Here is a 20878-nt window from a genome sequence, read left to right on the forward strand (position 1 = left end):
TAATGCTAGTCCACAAATACCCTTTGCACAGACAGGGAGACGCTGGGGAGGATGCTGAGCTCTCACTGGAGCTAGTTTCTGGATTTGGCTTTTGAGAGATGTGACACATTGCCTTCCGCTAATGGTGACTGCTTCTTGTCCAGTTCTGTGTGCAGTGGAGGGCCGTGGCAGGCTGACACGCCTCCCTCACCCCCCCCCCCCCCTCCAGCATGGTCACGGCAGTGATGACATCCACCGCCCCCTTTTTCTAGACCAAGGTCTTGGGATCTTGTGAATTGTCTATTCTGGTCTCTGACAGTCTAGAGCTGACCTCTTTCTCCAAGTAGTTTTTTCCACAATGACATCCATCCTCTACCTCCTCTCTTAAGCCTAGGGCTGTTTGCAAGCCTCGGTCTCTAGGTGCAGATGATGCTCCAGGGCTTTGTGGGGTTGCAAGGGGGCCTTAGCCCTGAGTGACAGCCTCTGCTCTTCCCCCGCCCCCCTTACCTCCTCTCCCATTCTACCGACAGCACCCAACCCTTTAGGCTGTGTACTTAGGTTGAGACAAGAGAGGATGGAAGATAGCCCTGTAACCCCCGCCCCCACCCCCCTTTGGGGTACAGATTCTGCACTTACCACTGGTCATTTGCAGCACAGCATGGAACAGACTGGAGTATGATGGAGAATGCGGAGGAAATGGCTGGAGCTGGGGTGGTGGGGGTGGAGCATGCCATCGAGGATAGATAGGACCGGAATAGTAAACATCAGATAAGCTTCCAGGCAGTTCTGAGATGGGGAAGAACCTCTTTCCCTGCCACTCCTCCCTCTCCTCCCCCCCCTTCTCCTGGCCAGTGCACATGCGTGGAGGAGCCAGGTCAGGCTGGGGGACAGGGAGCGGGGAGGGGCTTGGTTTGGATGGTCCTGACATGGGAGAGTTATGCAGGGCTGCCTGAAGGAGCCAGGCCAGCCCACCCTTAGCCCAGGATGAGACACCAGGCTCTGGCGCTTTCCCTTCAAAGACAGCTCCATTCAGAGAGGGACAAGGGATGCTCCGTACCTGCCAGGCTTGGGCCTGGGGTATTCTTCTTTAGGATTCAGTGATGTAATATGCAGCTCCCAGGACCCCAAGTGCTACAGCAACAGTCCCAAGGGTTTGGAGCACGTGGATAGCGTCCAGGGGATTTTCCGGAGGGTCTTCTGTAAGTCAAGGCAGGATGCGTGGATTGGGAAGTTGAGCTTTCCCTCCATAGGCTGGAGAGAGCTGAACATACAGGGTCCCCTCAGGCTGGGTTGGTCAGATCCCTTCTTGCTCGTTAAGAGAACAGTTCCTGACCCTGCCCCAACCCACAAATACTGGCTGGAAGACCCCAGAGGCCAGAGGATGAGCTGGTCTGGGACTCTGCAGCCCTGAGGGGGACCAGGTCATGAAAGTGACATGGCGGCGACATTGTGACAGGCTTGGAGCCAAACACCTGGCACCCAAAGTCTTCTCCAGTCCTCACAACAACTCTCTGAGGCAGGTTGATAACTCCATTTTGGAGATAGCATGTTAAAGACAGGAAAAGCACACCACCCGATTGAGAACAGCAAGGAAGGCATTCAAAAAGAGCATGAGCTATTTTGCTAAAAAAGCCTGTTAAAGTAGGGATTCTTATTTAATATGAATGTGTAGATTACACCAAAAACCAGCATCGTATGCATTGAGAATCCAAGAAGCATGTGCTTATATTGCACATAATTCATACTATAAGTGTGTGTGTGTGTGTGTGTGTGTGTGTGTGTGTTGGTATTGGGATTTGAACTCAGGGCCGGGGTGCTCTCCCTTATCTTTTTGTGCAAGACTGGTGTTTTCTCACTTAAGCCAAACCTCCATACCCAGCTTTTTGCTGGTTAATTGGAGATAAAGACTTTCATGGACTTTCCTGCTTTGGCTAGCTTTGCTCCTCAGACCTCAGCATTCTGAGTAACAAGGATTACAGATGTGAGCCACTGGTGCCTGAATTCAGGTTTATCCTGGGCAGACTGGATCTTCACCCTCTCCCCTTTCCAATTCTGAGTCTAGTTTTTGCCTTTTATCCACCCATAATTCCTTTCCTTCTCATTTTACACTGTAGAGAATCCCAGGGTCCTTTTATACTCAGCTCACACACTGCCCCCCCACTCCAGACCACCCATGTAGTTGCAGCATCATCCTTTTCTGAAACTCCTGTAATCCTTTCTGGACACCGCACTTCTGGCCTTGTCTCTAAATGCACGTGGCTTAACTCATCAGGCAGACACATGGGAGGGAAAGACCCTGCTCTGATTTCCTGGAGAGCCTCCACTGTCCTATGCAGAGTTCGTTTCCCTGGTAGCACAGGTTGGCTTTAGCTCATCGGGTCCCATGACACCATCTGGCTGCAGGTGGAGAAACACAGGAAGGGCGGGAGGGAAGTCAGTGGTGACCAGCGGTGTGCCGGTCCTTTCTGGATGGGACTTGTCGGGTTGTAGAGGGATTTTTGGTTCTGGTATGTCCAAATCCCACTTCCATATCGGTTCATCTCTCTGTCTCTGTTTCTGTGTCTGTCTGTCTCTCTTGAACTCGAGGCCTCATGCTCTCACTTGGCTTTGTTTTGCTCAAGGCTGGCACTCTATACCACTTGAGCCACAGCTCCACTTCTGGATTTTTGCTGGTTAATTAGAGATAAAAGTCTCACAAACTTGACTGCCTGAGCTGGCGCTGAATTGGGACCCCCAGATCTCAGCCTCCTGAGTAGCTAGGATTGAGGCCTGGGAGAGATGAGTATCTCGAGTATGATTGGGAGAGGGACCAGGTAGGAGAGGGGCTTGGAAGAAGATGAGGAGAATGGGGTGCTATCTGGGTCAGGGATGCAAAATTCCCAGGTATTGGGGTGGGGAGCTCCATGGAGATTTGTGGGGCTGCTCACTTGAGGAATGGAGTCCCCTCTCCTAGCTCATGCCTACCACGTAGCATCCTTTCAAGAATGGGGGAATCTTCAGCCTGTCTCCTACAGGGACAGGGGTACCCTCAGGAGGGACAGTGACAAGCATTTCTCCTGATAGCTTTGTGGCAGAGGGACAGAAGGGCAGATGCCAGAAGGGGCCGCCACTAACAGACCAGGTACATGACCCTTGTGTGTGTGTGGGGGGGCGCGGGGCGCAGGGTAACGGGGAGCAGGTCTTGCTATTACTGGATAGAGATGATGGGCTACGATGAACCCACAGGCTTCAAATCGCAGCCTTGTGCTCTTATTTGGCTTTTTCTGCTCAAGTCTAGTGCTCTACCACTTGGGCCATAGTCTACTGCTGGCTTTTTGCTGGTTAATTGGTAATGAGAATCTCACAGACTTTTCTGCTTGGGCTGTCTTTGAACTATGATCCTCAGATCTCAGCCTCCTGAACATCTAGGATTACAGGCGCGAGCCACCAGCGCCCAGCTGGAGTGACTGTTTATCGCTAAGTCCAGGGGAGCTATGCACAGGTCACCAAGCTGAGGCCCCCCCCACCCGCAATGGGATGACACTGAAGTTATGAAAGGCTGTGAAGAAGAGAAGGCTTCTCATTCTCAAAAAGAAAGGAAAGAAACCGGGCGCTGGTGGCTCACGCCTGTCATCCTGGCTACTCAGGAGGCTGAGATCTGAGGATCGTGGTTTAAAGCCAGCCCGGGCAGGAAAGTTCGTGAGACTCTTATCTCCAATAAACCACTAGAAAACCGGAAGTGGTGCTGTGTCTCAAGAGGTAGAGCACTCGTCTTGAGCTGAAGAGCACAAGGACAGCGCCCAAGCCCAGAGTTCAAGCCCCATGACAAAAAAGAAAGAAAGAAAGGAAAGAGAAGATGGCAGGGGTTGGGACACAGAGGCCCTGTCTGTCACTCCCCCACCCCCAAGAAGTGGTATCTCTGAGGGCTCTTTTGGCCTGTGAATCCTGCAGGGGTCACACCTGACTGCTAACAAGGCCTGAGGATGGCGATTGGCCCTGGGCAACTGTGCACCTGCCGCTGCGCACCCGCCCGCCCCGGGAACCTGTAGAAGGTGAGGAGGTTTGGGAATCCGCTCTCTGGTATGGCCTGACAGTCCCGAGGAAGAAGGACATCGAAGATGCGGCTGTGGCACAGCCCCAGGCGACGCCAGCAAGCCGAGCTGCCCGGGCAGGTGGAGCAGGAGCAGGAGCGCAGGCCCGCATAGGTCAGAGGCCCTGGTGGACAGAAAAGGAGAATTGAAGGATGTACCTGCCTCCTGAGGGCAGGGGACAGCCTGGAGGTTTCTTCTAGACGCCTCCACCCACAGCCACGTTGCTCTCAGAAGGCAACTGCAGGTTTGCCTTTAGTTATTTATTTCTGGTACTGTGGATTGAACACAAGACCTGGGCTCTGTCCCTTAGCTTTTTCACTCAAGGCTGGCACTCTACCACTTGTGGCCTCAATTAGCCAAAGTTTTCTTTGACGGCAGCGAGTTATATACAGTCATTAAAAGACTTAGGAATAAAGCTCAGTGCTGATGGCTCATGCCTGTAATCCTAGGAGGCTGAGATCTAAGGATCATGGTTTGAGACCAGCCCAGATACTCTTATCTCCAATTTAACCAGAAGTAGAGCTGTGGCTCATGAAGTAGAGCATCAGCTTTGAGTGGGAAAAGCCAAGCAAAATTGAGAGGCCCTGAGTTCAAGTCCAAGTACTGGCGCGCATGCGCGCACACACGCGCGCGCGCGCGCGCACACACACACACACACACACACACACACACACACACACGATTTAGGAATGAAGAATTTCACTTTGTCTAGACACTGGTTCTGAAGGCCGTAATCCAGACATGCTCATCTCTGTGGTTGATGCTCATACTCCACACAACATACCACCACAATAGTACCACATATCAAGGACGCATGGGTCTATGGCCATGGAAACTCCTTCACAGCAATCTCTTAGGTTTAGTGCCCACAGCAGCCCAGAGGGAGCTCTGTGGCCCAGGGAGCCTGATCTGCTCAGGGCCCCTGAGTCTGTTATTGGCAGATGCAGAGCCCAGAGAAGGATGCTTCCTCTTGGGGAGACCTCTAGGCTCCCTGGAATGGAAAGGCTGTGTTCCCTGCAGCACTACCAGGCCCCGATCCAGAGCTAATCATTTGACTTCCATGAATCTGGTTTCCCCCAGACAGGAGATTGGTCTCTACTGGGCTTTCAGGTAAGGTGAGCTGAGATGGTTAGGCTGAGTACTGGGAACCCAATACATGTGGCTTGATGAAAAAAATAGTTGGTTATTACCAACTCCTCCCCCCACTTCTTGAACTCTGCCCCAAATACCCTCACATAGTTCCAGACTTATTCAGACTCTCTTGGGCTACCCAAGGGCATGAGGCCGCATTTCCTAGACAGCCATTGCATTTTAGATGGAGTTACTCCTGCAGAGTAGTCAATGTTGAGCAGTTATCTGTCTGCGTCTAGTTCTTCCCTAGGAAAGGTGGGCAATTTAACAAATAAAAATGCAGGATGCCCACGCAATATTCAGGATACATATACTAAAAAAAAATGTTGCCCAGGCCCAGAGCTCAAGCCCCACGACCGACCAAAAAAAAATTATACATAAAAAAAATTGTTTATGTCAAATTCTAATTTAGCTGGGTGCTGGTGGCTCATGTCTGTAATCCTTTTTATTCAGGAGGTGAGATCTGAGGATCACAGTTCAATGTGAGCCACAGCAGGAAAGTCTGTGAGACTCTTCTCTCCAATAAATTACCAAAAAAGCTGGATGTAGAACTGTGGCTCAAATGGCAGAATGCGAGCCTGGAGCAAAAGAAGCTCAGGGACAATGCCCAGGCCTTGAGTTTGAGCCCAGGTCTGGCAAAATAATAAAGGAATTAATAAAATTAAAATTTAGCTGGGAAACCAGGTGCTGGTGGCTTACCACTGTAATCTTAGCTACTTACGATGCTGAGATCTGAGGACTGAGGTTTGAAAACAGCCTTAAGCAGAAGAGTCCATCAGATTCTTAGCTATCAAAATGGCGGACATGGCACTGTGGCTCATGTGGTAGAGCACTAGCCTTGAGCAAAAAATCCAAGTGAGAGCTCAAGGCCCTGAATTCAAGTCTCAGCATTGCCACAATGATTAATTATTTAACTAATTAAATGTAGCTGGAAATACTATATGTTATCTGCATATCCTGTCCATGGGCCGTCAGACCGCTGGGACAACATGGCAATCTCCACCCCCATCTCCAGCTACAGACAGGCATCCTCAGCTCCCTGAGCAATCCATCTCATACCCAGTGATTCTTACCGGTCCTGCCTCCTCTTCCTATCACCCCATACTGTCTTTTTTGGACTGGTATATTAGGCATCTTTTAGAGCCCAGCCATGAAGATACAGGATAAAACAATACCATCACCTCCCTTCGAAACCGTATACTCATTAACGCATCCTTTTGTTTTAAACTTTTAGCAGTCACCCGACATTTCCTGTCTCCCACCAATGAGACAGTATTATCGGGGAGTCCAGTTTCATGTTAGTTTGCACACATGGCTGTCTTCAGTGAAATTCAGGACTCCTAGTAGCTCGAGTTAAAGTAAAAAATAATAACCCCCTACACCTTCCAAAAGCACATCTCCATGGCTCTAATGCAAGGAAGCCTACAAGAGCTTCAGCTCTAGAAGGCTGCCCACCTGCTTTCCAGAATGGTGGAACCGCTGAGGAATTAGCCTTTGAGCTTAAGAGGCACCGAGTGGAGAGGCGGGGTTCAGGAGCTGGAAGAGCTTGGGGCATGGAGTCTTGAGTGTTGGGTTGAGATCTGCCCATCGGGGGGCTGCTGTCGAGGTGAGACTGTGGCGGGCAAGGTTGCTGCAGGATGGGCTCGGGGCAAGTCTGGGCAGCTTCAGAGCTGGGCTGATGCGAGGAGTCAGAGCTCGCCTGTGGAGAGGTGGAGTCCCGGCGACGTCTGGCTGTGGCCTTTTTCTTCTTGACCTTCTTCATGGTGGGTCCTCCCAGTCTGAACGTGAACCTACATGAGCCGTCTTATTTCCTGGCTCCCTCCTCGGGAGGCCCAGCGCCCTCTGTCCCAGAAGTATGGGCTCTGGGTCTTTAACTGGATCCAGAGCCTACAGAGAACAGTCAGCCACACCTCCTGTGAGGTCACAAAAGCCAGATAAGCCCCCCGGCCCAGGGGCTCTGGGACAATCTTCTTGGTGGGCATCGTCAAGCCTGGGGGAATTAGCAATGCCAGGACGGATGGCCAGAGGGGCAGCGCCTAACTGCTTGTGTGGAAGGCCTGGCTTAAGCCCGCTGGGGCCTGTGACACCTGTATCCGGAGGAGTCTGTGACTAGAGCGCCACCTTCAGGCCCCTTTCTGCCGGTGCAGTCCTGGTTCGTGTGAGCTCCCTGTTTTATTCTAAGACCCTCAACTTGCTGACTTCCATGTTCGAAACCAAACCCACAATCGCTTCTCTCAGGACCTCTTTAGTAAGCTGCAGGTTAACTTTCCAGAAAACTTGCCGCTTCTTGGAGGGTTTTGGCTTCCCTGGCCTACAGCGTTCCAGCATCTCAGAGAAACTTCTGCTTCCTTTACAGCCCGCATCTCCTACTGTAGGAGGGGACCCGGGGAGGGGGAATGTCCTGATTTTGCTCATCCTCTTGTTGGGGATAGAATTCTCCCTGCAATATACCAGCTGCAAACAAAAAAAAATTACTGATGATCTTCTGTGCCCCACATTTGGTGACTGTGACTTTTTCTCTAACAAATGAACCGTGTGGTTTTCGTTTTAGGACAGAAGAGGGGAAAGTATTTAAAAAAGACAGCCTAAACATCCCATGTGGCAACAAAAAGCATTGCCATGTACAGACAGACCTTCTACCAGGAATGTGTCGCTGGGAAGGTGAGTGCACTACCCTTCCTGTGCCTGGAAATCTGTTCCAGAGAGAAGCTTCAAGGCTGAGCTAGCTGGCTAAGAAGGCTCAAAGAAGCCCCCTATCTCCCCCCATCCCCCGGCCCAGCTAAGTGTAACTTTGAAAGTGCAGGACCTGTTTTCAGGCTTCCACAGCCTGTGAAGACTCTTAAAAATTAGACAGTTTCTTTATAGATATGAAGATTCAGAGACGTTCAGTTACCTTCCTGAGGTCACACAGCTAGTTGGAAGCATGGACAGGGCTAATTTCAGTTTAGGATTCTTTCTTTTCATGAACACCCCCTCTCCCCAAAGGCAATAAGGAATCAGAAAAAGATTGTAAAACAATGAATTAAAATGGTAAATGAGCTAAAAATCCTTTGAATGTAAATTTAAAAGTGTCAGTGGCTTGTACCTGTCTTTCTACCTACCCAGGAGGCTGAGATCTGAGGTTCGGAGCCAACTGGGGCAGAAAAATCTGTGAGATTCTTATCTTTAATGAACCAGCAAAAGAAAGCCAGAAGTTGAGGTGTGGGTCAAGTGGTAGAGCACCACCCTTGAGTAGAAAAAGCCAAGTAAGAATGTGAGGCTCTGAGTTCAAGTCCCAGTACAAGCACCCCACCTCTCAAAAGCATGAGGGGAGACTGGATCAATTGTGTAAGATTGCATTTGGTTCACACTTGAATCTACAAGACCTGTCCATGCCCTGTCAGTACCCTGAAGCCCAGAGCAAGGGGCAGGGGCTCAAGGGGAGGGGGGAGGCTGGGAACTGCGGCCAGTGTCTTCCCTGGGACTTAGCAGACAGGTCTAGAACACCTCTGACCTTTTTGACCGTGGTTCAGGCTTCTCAGTCTCAGCCCTTCTAGCATTGTGGGATAATGTTTCACATAATGTGAAATGGGAAACCTGCCTGTGACTTAATAGGAATGAGAGCAGCTTCTCTGGCCTTGACCCACAGGGCCTCTCCAGGACAATCCAGAATGTTCCCAGACATGGCTAAACACCCCAGGGAGATACAAGGGCTGTTAAAATCCCCCTTGGTTGAGAATCACTGGTTTCAAGAACCAGGTGCTCACAGGAAGAGTTTCCTGGGAGTCCTGAGCTTCCATTTCATCCGAAGGATGCCTCATCCCCTCAGGAGACAGGTGGAGGAATCTCAGAGAACTTTCTACAGAGATTTAAGTGGTTCCTTAGCCTGGATGGTTCCTGGAAGCAGGGAGGGGCCTTCAAGGAACAAAAGCTTGTCTTAGAATGGCACAGGGGTTCTTGTCCAGAACTCTTACCAGTCATCACTGCTGCCTGTGGCCACCAGGGCTCCTGAGGGATACACTTCCTTTTCCTCCACCCTTCCCTTTATGGCCAAGACCCCTCTCAAAGAGATCTCAAGAAAACCTTTCTTGAGAACCTCGCCTGGAAGCCGTCTTTCCGCCTCTTGAGTCTCCTGAATGCCTGGACACATAGATTACATTCTGTCTGGATGCTGGAGTGACTTTAGCCTGTTGTCACTCTCATTCACAAACCCCAGGCTGTGAAGACCAAAGAGAGCCGATGTCCCGGGGCTCCAGGCAGTGTGCAGGAATCAAGAGAAGGTGCAGGAGGTGGTGATGTAGGATGGCTGGAGGCGTGGTGGGTGTGTGATCGAGGTGTGTGTGTGTGTGTGTGTGTGTGATGGAGGTGTGTGAGTGATGGGCGTGAGGACCATCGATGTTCTCCGGAAGAACCAGCGCTCTAAGATGGAGGAGGATTCTCTGGATTTGGCTGAGCAGCACGGGCCGGCTCACAGGGAGGGGGCTTTCAGAGTAGGCGTGCCGCAGTGAGTTAGGAGAGTGAGAAGCCTAAGGGGTGTGAAGTCAGGTCGTGAGGGTTATCTGCCCCCCCCCCTTTTCTGGCAATTGTCCCAGACACCCAGGGCGCACACATCACCATTTGTCCCAGATTGGCTTTCACCCTCACATGAGGGGTTCGGGCCCAGAGGAGGGCACTGGGGGAGGGCGGCAGAGCCTCTGTAACCATGACCGCCCCCCCCCCCCCCCCAGTACTGCCTCAGCCTCAGCCTCGGGAGGGATTTCGGCAAGCAGGAGGTGCGCAGAGCTTCAGGGGAGACCCTGGGTGGGGAAGGGGGGGAGAGGGGCGGAGGCCCCGGCCCAAGGCTGGGAGGCCTCCGTGGTTTGGGGTCGGCTGGCCTGCTGCCCAGAGGGTGGAGTGAGGACTGGAGGTGAAGCCAGGCACAGGGCCTGGCTCACAATAGGCACGCCTGTGGCCACTGGAGTTCCCTGGGTAACAGGCCCAGGGAGCAGGCTGAGGAAGGGACCGCGCGAGGGGCCGCTGTGGGGTCGGGGTCTGGGGTGGGGTGGGCGCTGGGTCCTCCACAGTCCCGTCAGGCCCGCACAAAGGCGGGACTTTGAATCGCCGGAAACCACGCTCTGCAAGCTGCAGGTAGGGCCCGTGGCCGGCCGGGGCTTCCTCTCCCGGGAGGGCGGGGCTTCCCCTTCCAGCCAGCTCATTGGACAACGCCATCAACGAACTAACCAATCGGATTGCTCCGAGGCTAGCTCCGCCCCTGCGCCGAGCCGTGCCGAGCCGTACCGAGCCCTCGGCCTCTGGTCACTGGGGCGGTGGTGGGCGTCACGGCCAGGGCACGGGATCCCCGGGTTCGCGACCCCCGCGCCCGCGCCGCCACCCCCGGCCCCTCACCATCCGTCTGCGTCTGGCGGTCCATGCGGAGGGTTCTGGGCACCTGCCGGGAGGCGCGCTGTATGTCCAGGGCGCCCTGCGGCCGGCCGGGGCCGAAGACGGCCGTGTGCACCTCGCCGGGGCCGAAGACGTCGCAGAGCAGCCCCTCCAGGCGGCGGCGGGCCACGGCCTCCTCTCCGGATCGGGGCTGCACCAGGATGCCCAGCAGCGCGGCGGGCGGGCCCGCGTTCTGCGCGCGCATCTCTCGCAGGAGGCGCCGCAGGCCGGACTGATGCGCGCGCAGGGCCGCGGGGCCGCACAGCACCAGCATCAGCTGCGTGCCCGCCTCCGCGGGCTGCTCCGCCGTCACCGCCGGGCCCGGGGACCCGGGAGGCGTCCACGGGGCTTCCGAGTCCTCCGAGTCCGTGCCCTCCGGCTCCTCCGTGACCCGCATCCTCTTCGCCGGGCGCCTGCACCGGACGATCGGGCTGTGGGCGCTGTCGGTCAGGACGGCCGCCGAGCGCTTGGGCCCCCGCGGGCCGCCGACGCTGCCCGAGGCGAGGGAGGACCGAGACCCGGTGTGCCGATCGCTGGGGATCCGCCGCGGGTCCCGCCGGGGGTCCCGCCCGGGGTGGTCGGGGTCTCGCTCGGGGTCGTTGGGCCCCGCCACGTCCCCATCTTCCCGCTTCCAGAACTCGTTGACGAGCAGCACCCGGTCGCGGCCCTGGAACCAGGGCTCCACGAGCCGCCGCGGCGGCTGCCTCCCCCGCCAGGCCCGGGCAGTCTCCACCCCAGGCCCCGGTTCCATGCTGGCCGGCTTGTCCCAGTGTCCCGGGCCCCGGCCGGCCCAGGGGAAAGCCGTCCGGATCATGTCACAATACACCGGCGCTTCACCTCTTCTGCGCCCCGGGCCTGGGCCCCGCGCTTCCCCGGAGAGCTTGCTTCTAACGCGGGGAAGCTGTTGGAACACTCGTGGTCCCTCCTTCCTCCACCGCTTTCCAAAGGCAAATTGTACGGTGTGTGAGTGGGGCCTGTAATCCTAGCTACTCAGGAGGCTGAGCTGTGAGGATGGTGGTTCCAAGCCAGCCTAGGCAGGAAAGCCCGTGAGACTCTTTACAGACTTGCCAGTTAACTAGCAAAAAAGAGTCGGATGTGGAGGCACGGCTCGAGCTGTAGAGAGCCAGCCTTGGGCGAACAGCGAAGGGACAGTTGCTGTGACAGCCAAGATCTTGACCAAAAAACAGGACAGAAAACGAAAACTCCTCAGCTGCCCCTTCTCCATGGAGTAAGCAAAAAGAGCCCCGAGGGGCCCAGGGCTGCTCCAGACACTGAGACCCCCACAGTGGGAAAATGGTGCCTTTTGGGCTGGCTTTAGGCTGTGATCCCCGCATCTCAGCCTCCCGAGGAGCTGGGATTATAGATAGGTGAGAGCCACAGCACATAGTTGACTTTAACCTTTTAAACCAGCTTCAGTTGGAGAGGATCAGAGGCCCGGGACTCCTCCAGCAGACCTGCCCTGCCCTGCCCGTTCCCCTGTTGGGGCTAGTAGGCACCACTCATTCACTTACAGCCCGACAGGACTTTCAGAGACCTCTTCTGCTTAACTGTCCCACGGGGTGATTTCCTCCCCCATTTGGCTGCTTGATTTGAGATCCAGTCTCATGAACTCCTGGCTCAGTTGCCTTTGACATGCAATTGTCTGCGTCTCAGTCTCCTAAGTAGCTGGGATTACAGGCCTGAGCCACCGGCCCAGGTCCCCCTGAGCACAGGGTTTTGGATGCTTTAGTATGTGATGGCCCAGGGCTGTTCTTGCTGTGTAGACTCTGCCCTCTCGTGGTGAAGGGAGAGTGTCTCAGTAGCTGCACTAGGATCTCTAACCCAGGTCACCACCCTGGAGGCTGGGCCAGGTGACTTGAGGATACGTTCAAAGCCATGGAGCTGGTACCAGGGATGTGGCTGGAATCTCCGTGCCTGAGCAGAGCCTTTCCCTAGCGCCTCTCCTGAGGCTTCCCAGGAGAGCCGCAAGCACCAGCAGCATGAGAACCCCCCCCCCCCCCCCCCCAGGTAGAGCCAGGAACAGGAAGGGCAGCTGGTTGTAGCACAAAAGGAATTGGAGAGGAGGAGGAAGAGGAAGATGAGGAGGAAGGCAACAGTTACCTGTAGATAGATGTTTGTTTGTTTGTTTTTGTTGTTGTGGGGCTTGAACTCTGGGCCTGGGCGCTGTCCCTCAGCTCTTCAGCTCAAGGCTAGCACTCTACCACTTGAGCCACAGTGCCTCTTCCAACTTTTTCTGTTTATGTGGTGCTGAGGAATCAAACCCAGGGCCTCATGCATGGGAGGCAAGCACTCTTACCACTGAGCCACCTTCCCAGCCCCAGATGTCTATGTCTTTATGTCAGTGTGAAAAGCTAGGCCACTGGATGTCTGGGCACCAGAAGCTCACACCGGTAATCCTAGCTACAAGGAGATGGAGACCAGAAGGATTGCTGTTCCAGGACAGCCCTGGCAAAAGGTGTGAGACCCCACTTTAATAGCTGGGCAGAGGCTTGTGCCAGCCTCACAAACTGAGATCAGGAGCATTGTGGTTTGAGGCAGGCCCAGCCAATGAGTTTGCAAGACCCTGATCTCCACAGAAAAAGCTGTCATCCCAGCTCAGCAGGAAGCATTGAGGGTCGAAGGCTAGGCTTATCTGGGCACCACTTGAGACCCTATCTCAAAAATAACCAAAGCAAAAAGGCCCAGAGGCATGGATCAAGTGGTAAAGCACCTGTGTTCAAACTGGAAAAAAAGAGCACTGAATAGTATGAAGGAGTTTACCCCTCTCTTGTGGGGAAAATTGTACATGTGGGACTGGGGCTAAAGTGGTAGAGCACCTGTGCAGTAATATCTAGGCCCTGAGTTCAAATCCCAGCACCACCCCGTTTCCCACTCCCTCTTCCCCATGACACTATAGATAAAGGGGAAAAGGCTGTATGGACATAATTAATTAAGGTGTAACTAGTTAAAGATATAGAGTTGCCACATTTAGCATATATATTTAAATATGTTGTTTGAATTTAAGATTAGCTACAGCTGTGTGTGTGTGTGTGTGTGTGTGTGTGTGTGTGTGTGTGTGTGCGCGTGTGTGCGTGTGTGCGCGCGCGCGTCATAGGGCTTGAACTCGACCAGGGCACTTCCCTGAGCTCTTCAGCTCCAGGCAGGCGCTCTACCACTTGAACCACAGCTCGCTTCCAAGGCACAGCTTTTTAGAATAATTTTACCTTGTGAAATTAACTATGGGTCTGAAGCCTCATCTGGATGCCTTATGTACCAACCGGTTTTCTTTCTGTTTACCTGTATTGCCCTGGTAGCTCATGCCTGTAATCCTAGCTGCTCAGGAGGCTGAGATCTGAGGATCACAGTTCAAAGCCAGCCCGGGCAAGAAAGTCCATGTAACTCTTATCTCCAGTAAACCACCAGAAAACTGGAAGTGGTGTCGTGGCTTAAAGTGGTAGAGTACTCACCTTGAGCTGAAGAGCTGAGGGACAGTGCCTAAGCCCAGAGTTCAAGCCCCATGACCGTCAAAAAAAAATGCACATAACCTAATTTTTGCAATTTTTATTTCCAATGAAAGTATTTGTTTAAAAATTTTTAGGGCTGGGAATGTGGCTTAGTGGTAGAGTGCTTGCCTAGCATTCACTAAACCCTGAGTTCTGTTCCTCAGTACCACGTAAGCAGAAAAAGCCAGAAGTGGCACTGTGGCTCAAGTGATAGAGTGCTAACCTTGAGCAAAAGAAGCTCAGGGACAGTGCCCAGGCCCTGAATTCAAGCCCAGGACTGGCAAAAAAATTTATTTTTAACCCAGCCATACCATGCCTTGGTATTTACCCAGAACATCATAAGCCAGGATATGATAAAGACACCTGTACATCCATGTTCATTGCTGCACCATTCACAATAGCCAAATTATGGAAACAGTCCAGATGCCCCATAATAGATGAGTGGATCAAAAAATGTGGTACTTTTACACAATGGAATCAGTATTAAAAAGAACAATAGGTCATTTGCAGAAAAGTGGATGAACTAGAACAAATCATGTAAGTGGGGTAAGTCAAACTTAGAGACACAAATGGAACATGTTTTCTATCATATGCAGAAGCTAGACCTGAAATACACAAGGGCATGATAAAATTATACAGGACTATAGGCATTCACACAGTGAAACTAAAAGAGGATACTCTTAGGGGAGAAACGTAAAGGTGCAATGCCTAATATTTATCAAAATGAGCTCCAGGAAATGGAGTTTCCCACTTATTTACTTTTTTTTTTATTGGTTGTGGGGCTTGAACTTGCCCTGGGCACTGTCCCTCAGCTTTTCAGCTCAAGGTGTGAGCCACAGTGCCACTTCTGGCTTTTTCTGCTTATGTGGTGCTAAGGAGTCAAACCCAGGGTCTCATGCATGTGAGGCAAGCACTCTGCCACTGAGCCACCTTCCCAGCCCCATAGCTCCAGGAAATGGAAACAAGGTCTTTTCCTTTGTTGTTTTTTTTTTTTTCTTTTTGTCTTGTTTGTTGTTTTTTTTTTTTTCTTTTTGTCTTGTTTGGAGGGCAATAGGGGCACAGAAATGGAGGGACAAAGGATGAATAAATACAGCAGTGGTATCAGTAGACACTGTTGAAACTACTGTATATAACATATGGGTGGGGGAGGGAGGAAAAAACCAGGGTACAGCAAGGGAAGGGATGGCATTGTCCAAAAACATATATTCATTACCTGACATCTGTAACTGTAACCCCTCTGTACATCACCTTTATAATAATAAAAAAATCTGAAAAAAATGCTAACTGATTTGTCTATACATAAAGATTGTAAACATTGATGGGACACTACCATGCAGTACTTTGCTTTAGAAATAGAAAAGGTAAACAAATGGAACTCCTGCCTTGTGTGGAGGGATTAATAAATGTCTGCTTTCCTGGATTCTCCAAGCCAAGTGGCAGACAAGACACTACTGGAGGAGGCCTGGTTGAAAAGAAGCTGGTGAAGCGGTGCTCACCACCAGGGGGTGCTGTGGGAACGCAGGTCAGGAGACAGGACCCCATCACCACCAGGAACCAATTAACCAATTAACAGCATCCTCTGGAGTCCAGGTGGCCTTGAGGAGCCTCCTAGATGCAGAAGAGCTGGGGGCAAAATTGGGACTCTCCAAAGTTCATTTTGCTCCGGTTCTGCAAAGCCTAGGAACAGATGCACTTGCATGAGTGCCCCTGAGTGTGCCCTGGACCCTTTAACCTCACCAGATCGGAGGCACCTCCTGGTGTTGACTCAGGAGCTCAGGGGCCCAGTCCCTGCCCTGGGGCACTGGACTCTGGACTCCAGTCCCTCTCTGGGCCAGGCACTGGACTAGGCTCTGGGGATAAGTTCTTCCTGGTAGGAGAGAGCTAGCAGACAGGTGGCCCATGTTACAGTTTCCCATGCTGCTGTCCTTTAGAAGCAAGAAAAACAAGGTAAGGCTTCTGATCCACAGCTACAAAGTGATGCAGGGAGGAGGAGGGGGCTGCAGAGGGAGATCTCTTCCCATACTCAAGGCACTGTCTACAATCTCCACGGCTTCTTGGGGAGGGGTGTAGCTCCAAGACCTCGGGATCCACCTGGCTGGAAAGAGGAAAGCCTGGGAAGAATTCAAGTCTCAGGGCTCCTTTGGAAGGAGTAGAAGCGGGGGAGAGGCTTGGAGCAGCAGACATCTGAAGGATCCCAGGAGCTCTTGGTGTAGTCATTTTATGTGTCAACAAGGCTGGCCATGGTAGTCAGATATTTGATCAAGTATTCAAGATGTTTTTGTAAATATGGGGTGAGATCAACATGAAATGAGACTATTCAAGTTAATTTAGGGCTGGAGGCGCGGCTCAAGTGGTAGGAAACAAGTTCAAATCCTAGTATAGCCTCTTCTTCCCAAAAGTTTATTGAATGAAATAGATGTGCATAGATGTGCTTCCACAATGTGGGTGGGCCTTGTCCAATCAGCTGGGGGCCTGTGTGTGTGTGTGTGTGTGTGTGTGTGTGTGTGTGTGTGTGTGTGTGTGTGTGTGTGTAAGGGGGGGAGACAAATTTAGGGCCCTCTGGTTCAACTTTTTTTACTCATGGCTGGTGCCCTATCACTTAAGCCACACTTCTAGCTCCCAGTTGGTTTTGAGGGTGACGATGTCTCCTCCTCCTCCTCCTCCTCCTCCTCCTCCTCCTCCTCCTCCTCCTCCTCCTCTTCCTCCTCCTCCTCCTCCTCCTCCTCCTCCTCCTCTTCCTCCTCCTTCTTCTTCTCATCTCTCCCATTCTAGAGGGGAGCAGGGTGAACTGGAACTGCAGTGTGGGTACCCGGGGCCTCCAGCTTTTGGATTTTGCAGGCTGGACTAATGCAGAGACCTTCACAGCCCTATCTGAGATGGGTGAACATGAGAATCCTCTAACACATTCTTCACCTTCTTTGTGACGAGCCCCGGCCACAGTCACTGCAAGGCAGAACTGGAGGGCAGAGCATTTGTTTGTCCTGATGTGGCTTGGGTAGAGATTTCTGCAGGGGGAAGAGAGCCAACCAGGCAGTGACTGGCAAAGCCTGGTGGTCGCTGCTCACCAGAGTCCCGCTTAGTGGAAGAAACCCCTGAAAGCAGGGATGTCAGGAGCACACGCACCCCTCCCCCTTCCCACACAGCCCTTTCTCTGCCTCTGCCCGGGCTGATCTCAGGCCCACTGTAGGAGCCATTGGGCTCACTTCTGCCCAGAGGGACTGGCCTATTGCAGCTCACCTGGACACCTTCCTGCTCAGAACCTGGGAAAACCAATGGGAACATCTAGAAGTAGAGGAGGAAAATAGACAAATTAAATCGTGAATACATTTTTTTTTTTTGTTGGTTGTGGGGCTTGAACTCTGGGCTTGGGCGCTGTCCCTGCGTTCTTCAGCTCTTCAGAATGCTCACTCTACCTCTTGATCCACAGTGCCACTTCCGGTTTCTAGTGGTTTATTGGAGATGAGTATCATGGACTTTCCTGCCTGGGCTGGCTTTGAACCGTGATCCTCCGATCACAGCCTTCTGAGTAGCTAGGATTACAGGCGTGAGCCACCGGTGCCTGGCCGTGAATACATTTTCTTCTTGTTTTCTTCCAATCTTACCTTCCCCAGGGTGAGTGAGCGCCCCCTGCTGGTAGGTTTTGCTGAGGTGTGGCTGGGCCTGGAGCCTGGAGGGCTAGAAGATGCTTGGCAGCATTCTGTACTAACTTGGGGCATCTACCACCACCCACAGGGATCTGAGCCAGGGCTGGCCCCACGTTGCTGCGGGTGATGCAGGGTTAATTTATCAATGAGATCTGAAGGTGATGACTCCAAGTCAGCCCAGGAAACTCCAATCTCCAATTAACCAGCAAAGAGCCAGAAGTGTAGGTATAGCTTAAATGGTAGAGTGCCTGTCTTTTAAGCAAAAGTATTATGTTTTGAATTCAAGCCTCAGTAAACACACACACACACACACACACACACACACACACACACACACACACACAATGAGTGCTCTCAGGGGTTTGGCCATATAAGACCAATGTTCAATGTTTTAAGTCTGATAGGGGACAGAACATGTAGAACATGTAGGTCTGAGAGCAAGAGCCTTCCATCAAGAGAGATCATCTGATTAGTTGGGGCCTACTTGGATTTCCCAGAATGCCTTCTGCGTTCCTCAGTGGTGAGAGTCTGTGGGGGGGTGGGTTGGCTGGGCGGTTCCAGTATGAGTGGCCCTGGCCACAAGGCCCTGGTACCAAGTCAGAAAGATAGCAGGTGGGACCGCTGCCTCGCGCCCTGCTGCTGTGCTACTGTCTCGGCTCACAGTGGCGAGCACAGTCCATCCTGTAAGTGACCAGTTATTTGGCAAAAGGAACTGTGCACATCTCAGATGAAATGACGCATGAAACTATTCTCTGATAGAGCCCGAATCGATGCCACACAGGGAGAGACATGCGGAGGAGACAGGCATGAAGGCAGAAAGAGGTAGGGGCTGGGATGTGACAGCCACCACCAAGGAGCATCTGGAGCTACCAAATGGAAACACACAGCGCTGGACAGAGGGGGCCCTGCAGATGCCTTGGTTCTGAGCTGCTGGAGTGGTGAGAGTGAGCTTCCGTTGTTTTGAGACAGCAAGCTGCGGCCAGGGCTGGCAGGAACCCCAGAAAACCTGGCTGTCTCCAGACTTACACTTACTAGTTCCTGATGGTTTGTACCCCCAGACTCCATGTTTCAAATCTGTGCCCTCTTCAACTCCAATTTTTCCTGTGTCCACCTGGAAGAAAATTTCCATCCTGTTGGTGCATTTTTTTCATGTAAAATGCACTCACACCAAGAATACTGTGTGTGTGTGTGGGGGGGGGGGCAGTTCTGGAGTTTGACTACAGGGTCTGGATACCCCGTCCCTTAGATTTTCCCTTCAAGGCTGGCACTCTACCACTTGAGCTTCAGCTTCACTTCCAGCTTTTTGGGTTCAATGGAGATGTGAGTCTCATACATTCCTGCCCAGGCTGGCTTCCAACCATGATCCTCAGATCTCAGCCTTTTGAATAGCTAAGATTATGGGTGTGAACTACCTCAGTCAGGCTCACACCAAGAATGTGTAGGTTTTTGGAGTCTGTGGGTGATGGGAGGCAGTGCAGGAAGGACTCTACTCCCTAGGCTTTCCCTAGGCCTCTCCTCGCTGTGTCCAGTGGCCTGCGCCGGCATCTTCTACCTCCCCTGCAGCCACCACCCTTTCTCCAGTTTCACAAACCCAAACCCTGAAAGAGTCCCCTGTCACTTTCCTTCTGGTCACCCCTCAAATCCATCCAATCTGTACAGCCTGTTTGTTGTGTTTCTTGCTTGCATGTGTATTGGCTGTTACTATAATAAAGTACCTGAGACTAGGTACTTATTAAGAAAAAGAGGTTGATTTAGCTCATAGTTCTGGAGACTCAAGTGTATGGCACCAGCATCTACTAAAAGTTGAAAGGAGAGGGGCAATATTGCAAAACAGGATGGGCCTGACATCCTAACTCCAGCACTTGATGAGACGCATGCCCTGAAGAAGGCTGATGCTGTTGTCCATATTCAGGACAATTCAGCCAAAGTAACTGAGCCCAGGTCACTACCATTTAGGCAGGCGGATAGTTCAGAGCGAATTGTTGTCAGGTCCATTGTGAAGAGCAGCCCATGGGTCTGCCCACAGATGCACCTCTGTCTAAAGAACACCCCAAGACCTCTCCAAAAGATTGCTCTAAGACTGCCAAAAAGTGCTGAGGAAAAATGCTTTTTGCTGGGTAGTGGTGCTCATGCTACTCAGGAGGTTGAGATCTGAGGATTGTGGTTCAAACCTAGCTGGGGCAGGAAAGGCCGTGAAACTCTTATCTCCAATAAATCACCAGAAAATCAGAAGTGGTGCTGTGGCTCAAGTGGTAGAGCACTCGCTTTGAGACAAAGAAGCTCAGGAACAGCACCCAGGCCCAGAGGTCAAGCCCCAGGACTGGAAATGAAAAAAAACAAAAGTGCTTATTAAAGTCCTGCAGCCAGCGTAACTGGCATGGCATCCTGATAAACAGATACTTGCTCCGCAGGGAACTGCTGCCACTGGTGCACCTGTGTGTGGGGGTGAGGTGGGGAGGGACAATGAGACTACCGGATGACTACGAGGAGCAGGCTATACATTTCTCCCCTCAGATCCCGACAGATCTGGGAGCATGCTAGCTCAGGGTATAGAAGAAAGCTCTACCTTTTAATCAACCTGTCCATCAGCATTCAGGCCAAACAAACTACTGCCCTGGCCACACCCAGTGACCCGCCAGGCTTTCCTGATCTCCCCAGTGAAGCCTCCAGCTGCAGCACCTTCTCTTAGTCCTCCATGCCTGCTGACCCTAGCCTGTTCTTACCTGGAGGGTGTTCTCCATTAGCCTATGTTTCACTGCCTTTTGTCTGTATCCTGATCTGGACCCTAGATCTGGATGGCATGGGGGACCTCCATTCTTGAGACACACTATCTGACTTCACTAGGAACCTGAGGAGTCTTCCGTTCTCTTGGAACATACACGATTAAAAAGAAACAGGAATCTTTGGGTGCTTCCTATTTCTGATCTTCTGTTGTTCTTCCTGTCACACTGGTTACCACTGTTACCCTCAGTTACGCAATTACTGGTTGCCATCTACAAAGGATGCACCTCCTTCCTCAGAGCTCCCTGGGCCATCCAGGGCCTGGGACTTCTGCTGTCCCACTGTCTTCATGGACAAACAGCAAGAGCAAGAGACTTCTGATCTAGGCTATTCCCCCATACCAGCAGGAAGCAGCTAAAGACTGACCCCAGTTTCTCATTCCCTAAAAGAT

At 52.3% G+C, this 20878-nt stretch overlaps 1 protein-coding gene across 1 annotated transcript; it reads right to left on the reverse strand.

Annotated features, from left to right (window-relative positions):
• Positions 1–707: 707 nt before the first annotated feature.
• On the reverse strand, positions 708–10707 carry Spata3 (spermatogenesis associated 3). Its single transcript, XM_042679210.1, has 5 exons — positions 10545–10707; positions 6636–7067; positions 4002–4173; positions 1033–1176; positions 708–724 (listed from the first exon to the last, which is right to left on the reverse strand). Exons 2-4 carry the CDS (start codon positions 6940–6942, stop codon positions 1074–1076), a joined length of 582 nt encoding a protein of 193 aa, XP_042535144.1. The 5' UTR covers positions 6943–7067; positions 10545–10707; the 3' UTR covers positions 708–724; positions 1033–1073.
• Positions 10708–20878: the final 10171 nt, after the last annotated feature.

This window comes from Dipodomys spectabilis, unplaced genomic scaffold, assembly GCF_019054845.1.
Source record: "Dipodomys spectabilis isolate Male_0828 unplaced genomic scaffold, ASM1905484v1 ptg000051l, whole genome shotgun sequence".
In the NCBI taxonomy this organism is placed as follows: domain Eukaryota; kingdom Metazoa; phylum Chordata; class Mammalia; order Rodentia; family Heteromyidae; genus Dipodomys; species Dipodomys spectabilis.

Coding starts and splice junctions, on each gene's coding strand:
- Spata3 (XM_042679210.1), bottom strand. CDS start 6,942: ATGAAGAAGGTCAAGAAGAAAAAGGCCACAGCCAGACGTCGCCGGGAC. Junction 4,174..6,635: donor TCCACCATTCTGGAAAGCAG/GTGGGCAGCCTT, acceptor TCTGTCCACCAG/GGCCTCTGACCTATGCGGGC. Junction 1,177..4,001: donor AACCTCCTCACCTTCTACAG/GTTCCCGGGGCG, acceptor CTTGACTTACAG/AAGACCCTCCGGAAAATCCC.